We start from the raw sequence: 12185 nt of genomic DNA on the forward strand, positions 1-12185 counted from the left end.
AATTGAAACTCTCAAAATATCAGCAAACCTTGTCTCAGATACGATGTTAAAAGATTATAGAAAACATTTATTTACAGCGCTGTAAGTCACACACATGTACATACATCTTACACAAGACACAAGACAGACGTGCCTCCCTCTCCCTGACTGTCAGCTTAAAGAAAAACAATAAAACAGTTGATATCCTCTACTAAGCTGTGTGAATCATAAAACAAAGGCCCACACTTCTGCTGGCTGTGTGGCCTTCAACCTATAGCTACTCCCTATACATTCTAACCTTATCTACAACTTGTTCACAGCGTTCAAACTCAATTTAACAACACAAAGTAGGCTATTCGCTGCTACATAATAATATAATATTGCCTAAAATCTTAAAGGAATGCCTTGCTTTGTCTTATATGGTGTCACACAAAAGTAGCAAAGATAGCCGATCTACAAGCTCGCAACTTTGTGATTCGACAACACGCTGTGACCTTGTCGATTAGCTATTTTCGGTTCCTTTTTATTCCTTTTTAGTATTTTTGTGTCAGTGAAAGTGCTTCCATTGCAGTGTTGATTTCCTCGACTTAACTGCGAATGAAACAATGTTCGTCGACTACCTTTTTTCACAGACAAAAAACTAAATTAAAACAAAAATAAAAACTAAGCTATGATGACTAAAACTGAGACTAAATATATTGACTATTGCGTCAAATAAAAACTAGACTAAAATGTTAGGGAGGGACTATAGTCTAGTGGAGAGATCCAGTAGAACTAAAGGACAAGTCATTTTATGTTTGGTTGTGCCCTGAAAATAGAAGGTCTACTACACACTCACTTGTTGTGTGAGCATGTAGATAGCAACTAAAACTAGACTGAAAGTGAAGCATTTTAATTTGCTGTGAAAATCAACACTGTTCCATTAAGAACACATCATGGTTCTTTTTCCCCTCCATTTTCTCCCGAACAACAACCACCACCACCATATAGCCTACTGTAGGGTTCCCCAATAGGCTACTGTCTGGCCCCCACCAACCCCAGTAATAATGGTGGTATAAGAGCAGCAACAACACTAGTATCGTTGTTGTTGGGTGGAAACCTTGTATCTCCAAATGTGTATGTTCTTTCACAAAGCAAAGCCCTGCTTCATCATACAAGGCCGTCGCACAAAAGTAGTGAAAACAGCAGATCTACAAGCACACAACGCCTCGCACGGCGAGGCGTTGTTTGCTTGTAGACCGGCTGTTTTCACTATTTTTAAAATGATAAATGCAAAACGAACGGTTTTGGACATACAAGATTTCCACCCGACAACAACAAAATATGTACAGTAATTGGCCCACTGGCTTGTCACTTGTCATGATCTGAAATGGCAAATCTTTGAGTAGCAGCAGCGCTATAGAGAGAGATCTCTTGATGGCGCAATGATGGCCTCTACAACTCTTTTTCCCGGGCTGAATCAGGGGCCCAGCACGTCCCTGTGGTCAATCCCCGGGCAGGGCAGGCAATCTGTGACAACAATAACCTATCATTATTGCTTCATCGTGTGGCTGATTCTATTACACTGTTTCTCTCATAAGAGAAGGCTGGTGTGTAGACCAATAAAAACAATGCCGATAGTATATCTCGGTCACACATGTATGAATGGAGTAAATAAAAGTCCATTGCCGTACTTGTTGCCACACCAACAGCGGTGTAGGATCGATGCAAACCCAATAGCCAGTGAGTTACTCTACTAAGATGGACACAAAATGTCCAAGGGAGTAGAAAACAGGCCAGTGGCCTCATCATATGCCTTCAAGGAGTAGGCTTACTTTTTTTTGTATTGATTACTCACGCCATGGATAATTGAGTTCCATAATATTTTTTTTTCAAGTCTCCATGGCGTGAGTAATCAATTGAAAAAAAGTCCTTTCAAATTACTCAGTAGCCCCTTCCTCCATATAATAACTACATTGTAGTCATACAGTAGCTACAGTACATGGCACCAATCTATAAATGTGCACGAACTAGTGTTGATTTTGATAGGAAATGTTCTTTTCAATAGTCTTTTGAATAAAGGTTTGTCTACTTTTAGCCAACTAAATATCAAGATTTTATTCAACTAAATCTACGGTTGATTTTGACTAAATGTATTTCAGCGGGCCTTGATGGCATCGTAATGGTTGATTTTACACTTGGTTGCATTCTGCCTTGCACCGCAACGCGTTGTGAGCTTGTACATCTGCTATTTTCAGAGTGCAACCCAACATAAAATGACTTGTCTTTTAGTTCTACTGGATCTCTTCTCCAGGAGTCCCTCCCTAACATTTTAGTCTAGTTTTTATTTGTTGACGAAATTGTCAATATATGTTGTCTTAGTTTCAGTCATCATAGCGTAGTTTTTTATTTAGTTTTCGTCAGTGAAAAAAGGTAGTCGACTAAATGTTTTAGTCAGTAGTCAAAGAAATCAACTCCGCTCCATAACTACATCAAGTCTATATTGGATCTATGGCCCTATTGGGTAGGGCTGGCCTACCTTCAACTGTCACCAGAGGGCAGTGTGTAGCATCTATGCTCAGACTTTCCACTGACTACTAGACCTTCCTGTTTCACTTCCCATTAAAACTATTCTTCAAATAGAACTAATATAACGCATAGCTTAAACTGTTTTCTTCTTTTTCCTTCAAAAATTAAAGTAATACTTTCTCTGTGTTCACGTCAAATGGTGTGTGAATTAGCATTCGAAAAGCAAGGCGATTATCTTGTACAGAACTCAATAAATGATAGTTTGGCCGGTCAACTGAACTGGACAGAAGCACTGTTCTGAGGAACAGTGGTTCTTTTTGGTCGACAAGCGAAACGTTCATATTATGCTTGACAAAAACCCAACGGAGTCTGACTTGTACAAAGAAAGAAAAGCATTTTATTTGGCAACATTTGAAGTCTTCTTTCAAAACGTTCAAACAGTCGATTCTTTTTCCTCTCACAGTCGAGACAAATTAAAATCCTACTCACAGTAGACTATTATTAAAAGAAAGGGAAAAAAAAGAAAAGAACAACAACAAAAAAGGGGGGGAAAAAAGAAAGTAGAGGACATAGTTAGAAAGAGAAGGCTGTGGGCTATACCAACGACTTGTTCACTGATGTTGCACCTGATTAAAACAACAACAGTTTAACCACTGACAGTCCCTATACTTAGTAAACTTGACCCGAGGTGGCTCTCTTCCCCCCCCACCCAAATCTCTTTGTCGGAAATAGACGATCTACAAGCTTTCAAGCCACCGTGTTGGCTTGTGGTGGACAACAATATGAACAGAAACACGTACAGAGATGGGCCTAAAAATGACCATAACAGGTCTAACTCTGAGAGTGTACAAATGGAACCATAATATGTCCACTTGTACACTCTCAGAGTTATGGGGGTTGCAAATTAAGCGTTTGAAGAGGACTCATAATGTGCCATAGTGTCGTAGTAGATCAGTGTCATACATATTCTGAAGAAAACCTGGAGCCTTGACATTTAGTAATTGGGATCAAAACAAGAACATTATAATGGTGTGTAAAACAGAACATCTAAAACTTTGCCGTGGACAAGGACGTGTCTTTGCCACGGGCACATTTTGAGACCCCTGGTTGCATGCTTGTAGATCTTCCATTTCCAATATTTCTCCTCTCAGAATAGGGAGGCTAGGAGTTCAAGTGGTTAAGTGGGTTGGCACTCACACACACACACACACACACACACACACACACACACACACACACACACACACACACACACACACACACACACACACACACACACACACACACACACACACACACACACACACACACACACACACACACACACACACAGATACAGAAAGCAATAAGTACGACTGTTTTTCCTTTTCTTTTCTTTTCTTCTGTTCAACATACATACATACACTCAAGTTAATTAACATATGGTACACAAATCCAGAAAGAGAGAGAGAGAGAGAGAGAGAGAGAGAGAGAGAGAGAGAAAAAAAGTAGTAGTTTGACATGTTATCTTACATTTTTTGTTGGCACATACAACAGCTTTAAAAATAAAAAAATAAAAAGAGGGGGAAAAAAAATCCAGCGTGGAGCCTTTGACGGGTCCATCTTTTTAAGGTATTGGCAATGTAGTGCACTTTCTACAAAAAGGTTATTTTATTGTTGTTGAATAAAATCATTAGGAAACAAATTTAGAGAACAACATTTAAGCCATTCAACCAGTGGGTTACCAAACGTTTTAGCTCCAGACCCATTTGATGTCTCCCGGGGACCCAAACTAGTGAAAATAGCAGATGCTAAGTTTTAAAAAATGTATGAATTTTCTTAGATTGTATGTATTTATTCAGGAAGTTCTTTTGAAAAATGCTTTTTTCTAATGATATTTCTTCTACCTTTTGAAATAATAATGTATGTTATGTTGATTTTCTTATTTTTTTAACCCATAAAAAATTGGGCCGCGACCCACAAATGGGTCCCGACCCAGTGTTTGGGAAACAGTGCATTAGAGAGACCGTGTGACCGATTATGGCAATAAGTTGGAACCCGGTGACACGATGACAATGTTCTGGCCGTATATGGCACAAACACAGGAGCACCACGTTATCATTTCAATACAGGTGAGGTGACCGACCGCCCTCCTCATGCCCCTGGTAGTCTGTAGTTACTAATAGGGATGGGACGATAATCGCTATTATTGTTTATCGTGATAAAAAACACTCACGATAATCGTATCGTGACGATTTAAATTATCGTGAAAACGTCCTCCGTCATGCACTGGGATCAATTCACCTTTTGTTTGTCGAGCTGCATATTCGGTACCTTCTATAAAAAAAATTAAAATAAATCACTCTCTACCAAATCTCTTTGTCGCAACACGTTGTGAGCTTATAGATCTGCTATTTTTTGGCAAATGTTCTGTCCCAGAATAATGGATGTTGGGGATATTTTGATTATATCGTGATAATATCGTCACAATAATCGTGACATGAAATTTTTATATCGTCCCATCCCTAGTTACTACATCAATAATTGATAGTCGTCAATAAATTCCTCATAAACCTCTCTCACCCTGAAACACTAAAACAAGTATCTTGGATCTCAGGAGCTCATTTCTGTGAGAGAGCGAGAGAGAGAGATCAACGGTTGGTCCAACTTTTCTGTATCTATTGTTATGAAAAAATGGTGTCCTTCTGGGCAAAAAGAAAAAAATGCAAGGCAATTCATCTTGTGGTAAATGTTAAAGGAGTGATAAAAAAAAAGAAGTTTGACAGACTTATTGTTACATATTCTTGACAGACATACAGCTGCGATAGGAAAAAAAAAAAGTATTACAGGCAACTGGTTGTGTTGACTTTTTAGTGTGGAATACATGGTCTACAGCATGTATCTTTTTAGTGTGGAATACATGGTCTACAGCATGTATTGGGAGTGTGGACTGAAGGCCCGTGGGGGAGGATTTGGAATAGGTTCTATGAACAGCAGCCAGATAGTAAAGAAAGTGGGCGCCTTCCTTACTTCCTTCACCGGTGTCACCAATGATACTTAATGAAGGCTCTGTTCCATTCTGGTCAAACAGAGTCAGGGTGCTGAATATTGTTGGCATGTTGGCTCACTGGAAACACTCTTCAAATGGCTGTGTGGTGGAAGGAAGGCACTGGAACAAACTCGGACTGTTCAAGCCTTTTTAATTTGCGTGTATCTAATACCCACCAGGATTCAGTCAAGGTCCGCCCCGCCTTCTGATTGTCTGAACCGGAGGTAGGGAGCGCTCCGTTGTATCCCCTTGGACTGCGCGGAGGTGCCGAAAGTCGGGGAGGACGAACATTTACCATTCTGTCCATAACGGCACATAAGTCGGTAACGGCGCTGAGTCGGCTCATGCGACAGTCGCAACGCTCAACACGGCGACTCGCTCACTACCGGCGGTGTCTCACGTGGCTCATGGTGATGACGACAGAGGCGCGCTCTCTGTCGTCATCACCGAAAACAAACGCTCCTTTACAAGAAGCTAACTGAACCCTGGTGGGTTGAGGAATCACATGTAGCACGCTTTTAATTTACAAGGTGCAGACAAATGAAGTGACAACGTTGACCGATGACCTGACGAAGATGTATTGGCATCGTGACGTTGTCACTTTATTTTCCCGCACCCTGTAAATAAAATAAAGACTTAAACAGTCCGAGTTTGTTCCAGTGCCTTCTTTTCAAGTCCCACTCCTGAGATGCACCTGGCCAGGCTAAACCTAGGTGGCTTGAGGCGTGATGGAAACCCCTTGTACTCTTCAGATGGCCTCTTGCAGGTTTGTAACTGAGAGTGTACAAATGGAACCAAATGGACCCGTAAGTACAGTATGTACGTTCTCAAGAGTTATGACCTTACCCTCCCCTGACCCTCCTATTGTAAACACCTCTTATTTTGCACTGTTTAGTTTTTTGTTCTTTTGTTTACGTGTTTAAGTGCTTTTCTGATGACGTCTACTGCATAGCACTGTGTTCTATCTGATGACGTCTACTGCATAGCACTGTGTTCTATCTGATGACGTCTACTGCATAGCACTGTGTTCTATCCGTCTGTCATTCAATGTTATATGAGTTAAAGAAAAGGATCTCAATGGAAATAAGCCTTGCCTTACCCGAGTTTCCTCTTAGTTGACCTTGTACCAGTGAACTGTACTGTCATGAAACTGTACCTTTTCCTAATGCAAAACTTATAATAAATACTTCAATCAATCAATCAAAAAAGTCCTTGAAATTAAGAAGTTCGAGAACCACTTGTGCCACTCTAAATGGAACAGAGCCTTCATTAGAATCATTGCTAACACCTGTAAAGGAAGCACGGAAGAGGCCCAATATGGCTGCTGTACATGGAGCATATTGAGTGGCGACTCGGGCCAAAGGAAGTTGGCTGGCTGGCACTTTCCCTCTCTGCCGGTGGATTGCCGCGAGAGGAACAGAACGGGGCAATAAGTAAATGACTGTTACAAAAGTGGAGAGAACTTTTTTTTTTACTTTCCCATTTTTAACATCCCCTTGGAACCAGGTGTGCTTTCATTCAGTGAGGGGACTGATGTTTGTAAGGGGAGGGGAGTGGGAGGGACAACATCTTCGATGAAGGGTCACGTTAGAGATCAACATGTGACTGATCATCACACGTATAGTAAAAAGGACAGGAGTGGTGGGTTCCCTCGCCAACACCGATGGGAGAACTATCTAAACGCAACGGGCTCGTTGATCCGATGGTTAAGATAAACTAAAGAACAACTCATTCTCTGCCAGCTGAAAAGTAGTTTTTCCCCAAAACTGCAGGACTTTTTGTACCTTTTAGCATCGGCGCGTGCGTGTCCATCGTGCACAAATCATGCACCACACGTTTGCACACCGTTCACAGCTTCCAAAAAAAATATCCGCTTGCGAAACGGTCCCCCCGTTGTCGAGCTAGCCGCAGCTTTGTTTGCACAGTAAGCAAACGGAAACAGGATCAGACAGTGGCTATTTGCGTATGTCCCGCCTCTGCTGGAAACGGATACGGTCCGTCCTTCAAATGGGACCGGAAGGGGACTTTTCGGACTCATAGGAACCAAAAATCGAAAAGATTCAATTTGGCAGGGAGCGACAACTGGAGAAACTCAAGGTCTGGCAGGGAATGAGTTAATATGAGAGAGAGAATCAGCTGTTTACCGGACAAAAGATTGTCTAAATCTTATGGACTCTGAAAATCCCGTCGATGAGGTCTGCAGTCCAAGCCGTTTAAAGAATCGTTTGTGCAGGTAAAAAAAAAATTTTAAAAAGAGATATTAGTGTCAGCGGGCAGTTTGGTCACAGAGTCACAGAATAGTGGTAGTCATCCTTAAAAAAAAAACAAAGAAGAAAGAGAAAAGGAGAAGTTTTAAAGGGGCAGCTGAGGTTATTCTAGACACTAAACCACGGCCCGCTATTAAAATAAAACCAGACAATTTCTTTTTGATGTGATGACGGGGAGGACGCACTGCTCCTTCTGAACACGTTCCCTGACGTTTTAGCGGTTGTGTGTGTGGGTTCAGTTGGTTTGTTGTGTGTTTTGTGTGTGGGTTCAGTTGGTTTGTTGAGGTCCGTGGAGAGCGGTCTAAAGGAGGTTTCTAAAGTAAACAGCAGCGTTCTTTGAAGCTCTTCTTGTTTTTCTTGTTCTTTCCTTTGCCGTTCTTGTCTTTGTTTTCCGTCATCTTTTTGCCTCGCACCTCGCGCATCAGGTCGAAAAACACCTAGCCCGAAAGAAAAAGAAAAGCAGAAAACAGAAGGAAACAAGATCAAGTTCAAAAGTTAGTCTGGCAATGCCAGGCTGGCTAACGTAACGTAAGTTGCTAATGTTGCTCAGTAGAGGGAAGTTTGGAGCTCTCGGCTGCGAGGTATTTTCACAATATTTATCTGTGTAACCGAGTAATAGAGATGCAATTTATGGCTCTTTGAAGTGAGCCAGAGCCATGGATCTGGCTCACTTAAAAGAGCCGTTCAAAAGACTGGCTAATTTGGCTCATACATATTTTTTAACCCATTCAGGCCGGGAACACATTTTGCTGTTTGGGAGGGGCTTACAGTACATGTACAGTATGTAGCAACATATTTGTTTTGTAGGCTAATTTCTGATTTAGCCCTATTCTATAGGTTAGGCCTAAATGGGTTAAGAAGCGTTTGTTGAAACATGAATCCACAAGGTGGCACCACAATCCTCTGCTGACAGTTGAGATCACAATTGTGTATTTACCCTTTTTATAAAACATGTGTGTGTAAATTAAGTTACCTTGACTTATGTTATTCATGCAACACATTAAAAAAACAAAAAAAACAAGCATGCAACAATGAACTCGCTCCTCCCCTTCTCACTCACTCACTGTACTCAGTCAGGGCTCAGTGGGCTCACTTCAAACAGCCGTTCAAAAGATTTGATTTGTTCGCGAACGTCGCATCTCTAGTAAATGTAATGCCTTAACTCCTACAATTCAAAGTGCTTATCGGGTCCCAGTTCAAATACGATTCTTTTGGGTGGGGGGGGGGGGGGGTCACGGCCTGCAAAGTTTTAGATTTGATTTGTTTGAGTACATTTAACAACATATCGTTGCTGTTGGGCTGTTGACCTTGTATCTCCTCCATTTTGACCATGCTTTCCTTTAATCTTCATTTACGGGTTATCTTTGCATGCATCGGTTGATCCTAGCTACTGCGTTGCGGATCATTCTTACAGTGGCGAACGGCGATAATAATTTGCGCGCATTAAAAAGATCAAAGGACGGCAATTTCTTACCTCGGCACAAAACCGATACCTTTGTAAAAAAAACAGATCTCCGTCCTCAGCCTGGAACACATCTGATTTTAAACACTTCAACCATGATTTTATGCTTTCACTATTAAAAAATAGCAGATCTACAAGCTCACAACGCTGCACTGAGTGCCGCCCTGTGAGCTTGTAGATCTGCCATTTTTGAAAAATCTTGAACATTTTTGAAAATCTTTGAAAGTATATATTTTTAAAGCAAACATTGGTAGTGCAAATCTTTCTTCCTCTTGGTCCCTGGAACAAAACATTTTCAGATGGGGGTCCGCAGTCAAACAGTTGACTACAGTTGACGTGAAAAACCTTTGGGGATTTAGAAGTCATTTTTAGGTGTTTTTCAGGTCGTTGCACACTGCTGCGTTTTTTCAGCGAATTTCGGATGTAAATAAAGAAATCAACCTCTCGCGTTATGTCAATCACGCTCGCACACTGCCGGCCCGTTTCGTATTTATTCTCTCTCCTTGCCCTAAAATACGCATTTCGCAACGTGTTAAAGGTGATACACCATGCATTTAAAAAGTATTTATGTCATATTGTTTATGTCCCAAAAACGTTTTTCAAAAGGTTTGAGGCTAAATTACCACTCCTGAATAGAGAGCCTCTCTCATTTTTGAATGGCTCTCAGAGCATTTCAGCTGCAGTACCACCTTTGGCCTGAACTGCGCCACCCCCCCAAAATCCTTTTGAAAAACAAATATTTTTTTTGAAGAAAAAAAAATCTTTTGAAAAAAAAAAATGTTTTTGAAAAAAAAAAAGAAAAAAAAATCTTCAAAAACGGCCGGTGATGACGTCACAATCGGCAGCAAATCTGGACAGCCTGTTTTAAGAACCTGTGGGATACTTTTAACCTTTACCTTCTCAAAACCAGAGAAAGACACAACGGTCAGAAATGGGACTTTGTGAGGATAGAAGGTGCTAGTGGGACCCCAAAAAAAGGTTTTAAAATAGGAAAAGTGAAATTTCATGGTGTATCACCTTTAATAACATAGACTGTAGAAAAATATGGACGAAGCAAAGCCATTGGTTTCTATGCAGCGCAAATGGCCCTTTCTACCCCTTTGAATGGGTGTCGCCATCATAGAATTGTAAAGGCATCAGAGATGCTATTGGCTGCCTAGCTCTGGTCCATCGCTTTCACCTCCCGCATTGCTCCCGGTGAAGCTCTGACAGACCCGTCGGGAAACGCATGGACTCGAGATTGTCGGCCCCGCCGAGCGCTCAATACTAGTGAAAATAAACAAAACCGTTTCACTACTCACCAAACCAAAGGTCGTTTTGCGCTGTTGAAAGTCTATTCTCCGCGGTGGTGAACCCCTCAGCACCCCACCTACTCTGTAAAATACATTATTTTTGTCATGAAATAAAGTGCATCCAACTCGACCGCCGCTTATTTCCGGGTTGTGAACCATTGTATCTGTGGTGGCCGCTAGGTGGCTCGAGGTGGGTGCGTTTTTTTTCTTGACAAAAATAATGTATTTTACAGAGTAGGTGGGGTGCTGAGGGGTTCACCACCGCGGAGAATAGACTTTCAACAGCGCAAAACGACCTTTGGTTTGGTGAGTAGTGAAACGGTTTTGTTTATTTTCACTAGTATTGAGCGCTCGGCGGGGCCGACAATCTCGAGTCCGTGCGTTTCCCGACGGGTCTGTCAGAGCTTCACCGGGAGCAATGCGGGAGGTGAAAGCGATGGACCAGAGCTATTGGCTGCCAACGGTCACGTGCACCGCAGGGATACATGGGAGAATGTGGTCGGAGCCTCCCGTAATACAGCACACGAAGAAGAACACAGCCGGCTGGTATCAGTTTAGTTGGCCACGCCCCCCCACAACTTTATCATTTATTTTAAAATAAATTGGACCACATTTCAACAAAACGAATATGATGGTGATTGAAAGGCAATTTTTAACTAGAAAATGTTAATTAAGGTTAGAACACGAAAGGGGAAAATGAATGGGATCCAATGGAGAGCAATTATTTTTGCGATCGGCCGGGGGGGAAAACAGCGCAACTAGCGGCCAACTTCCGTATTGGAGTCATTTTAAATCGGCAGAACTATGCCCCTGGTTAATCACGAATAATTAATGAATGAGTAGCACCTTGTCCACGTTGGCTCTGGTCTTGGCCGATGTCTCCACGTACTGCACCCCCCACTCCTCCGCCTTGCCCCGCGCCTCCTCCACAGACACCTGCCGGCGCTCCTCCAGGTCCGACTTGTTCCCCACCAGGAGCAGCGGGATCTTGTCCTCCTCCGCCTTCACCCGCAGGATCTGCTCCCTGCGTCCACGCGTTGGAAACGTGTCATTTAACAACCCATGTAGGCCTAGAATTATTGAACGCTTTAACCAGTGAAAAATAGCAGATATACAAGCTCACAGCGCGGCACCGAGTGCCGCGCTGCGAGCTTGTAGATCTGCTATTTTTTTTAAAAAGGTCGTGAAAATGTGTGTAAATGTGTATTTTCAAAGCGAACGTTTGTAACTCAAATTTTGCTTCTGGGGGGGGGGGGGGGTCCCTGGAACTAAATATTTTGAGATTGGGGTCCGTGGCCAAATACATATCATTTTGGGGGTCCTTCACATGAAAAGGTTTGAGAACCACTGACATAGTAGTATCTCAAGAACAGACTAACTGAGCTCCAGTTGAGAGAAAAGGACCTTTTCTTTGACGATGGCTGGCCAGATTGCTGACATAAAAACATAGGGTTTTCAAAAAATCTTAGAAGGATTCAAAAGACACTTATAGAATCGGGTCAAAATTCTAATTTTCACGATTTTTCAAAAATAGCAGATCTACAAGCTTGCAGCGCGGCACCGAGTGCCGCGCTGTGAGCTTGTATATCTGCTATTTTTCATTAGTTAAAGCATAAAATAATGATACACAATATGTGTACCCGTTCTAA

General features: G+C 42.0%; 1 protein-coding gene across 1 annotated transcript in view; it reads right to left on the reverse strand.

Moving 5' to 3' along the window:
- Positions 1-2924: 2924 nt before the first annotated feature.
- LOC308308255 (ras-related protein Ral-B) overlaps positions 2925-12185 on the reverse strand; it is a 47570-nt gene continuing 38309 nt past the window's right edge. Inside the window, exons 4-5 of the mRNA XM_080753634.1 lie at positions 11383-11560; positions 2925-8219 (exon numbers count right to left, since the gene is read on the reverse strand). Of these exons, the coding sequence (XP_080609760.1) occupies positions 8097-8219; positions 11383-11560 (301 nt within the window). The 3' untranslated portion in view covers positions 2925-8096. The remainder of the gene's footprint in view (positions 8220-11382; positions 11561-12185) is intronic.

This window comes from Nannobrachium achirus (assembly GCF_963921795.1).
Source record: "Nannobrachium achirus genome assembly, chromosome: 22".
Lineage (NCBI taxonomy): Eukaryota > Metazoa > Chordata > Actinopteri > Myctophiformes > Myctophidae > Nannobrachium > Nannobrachium achirus.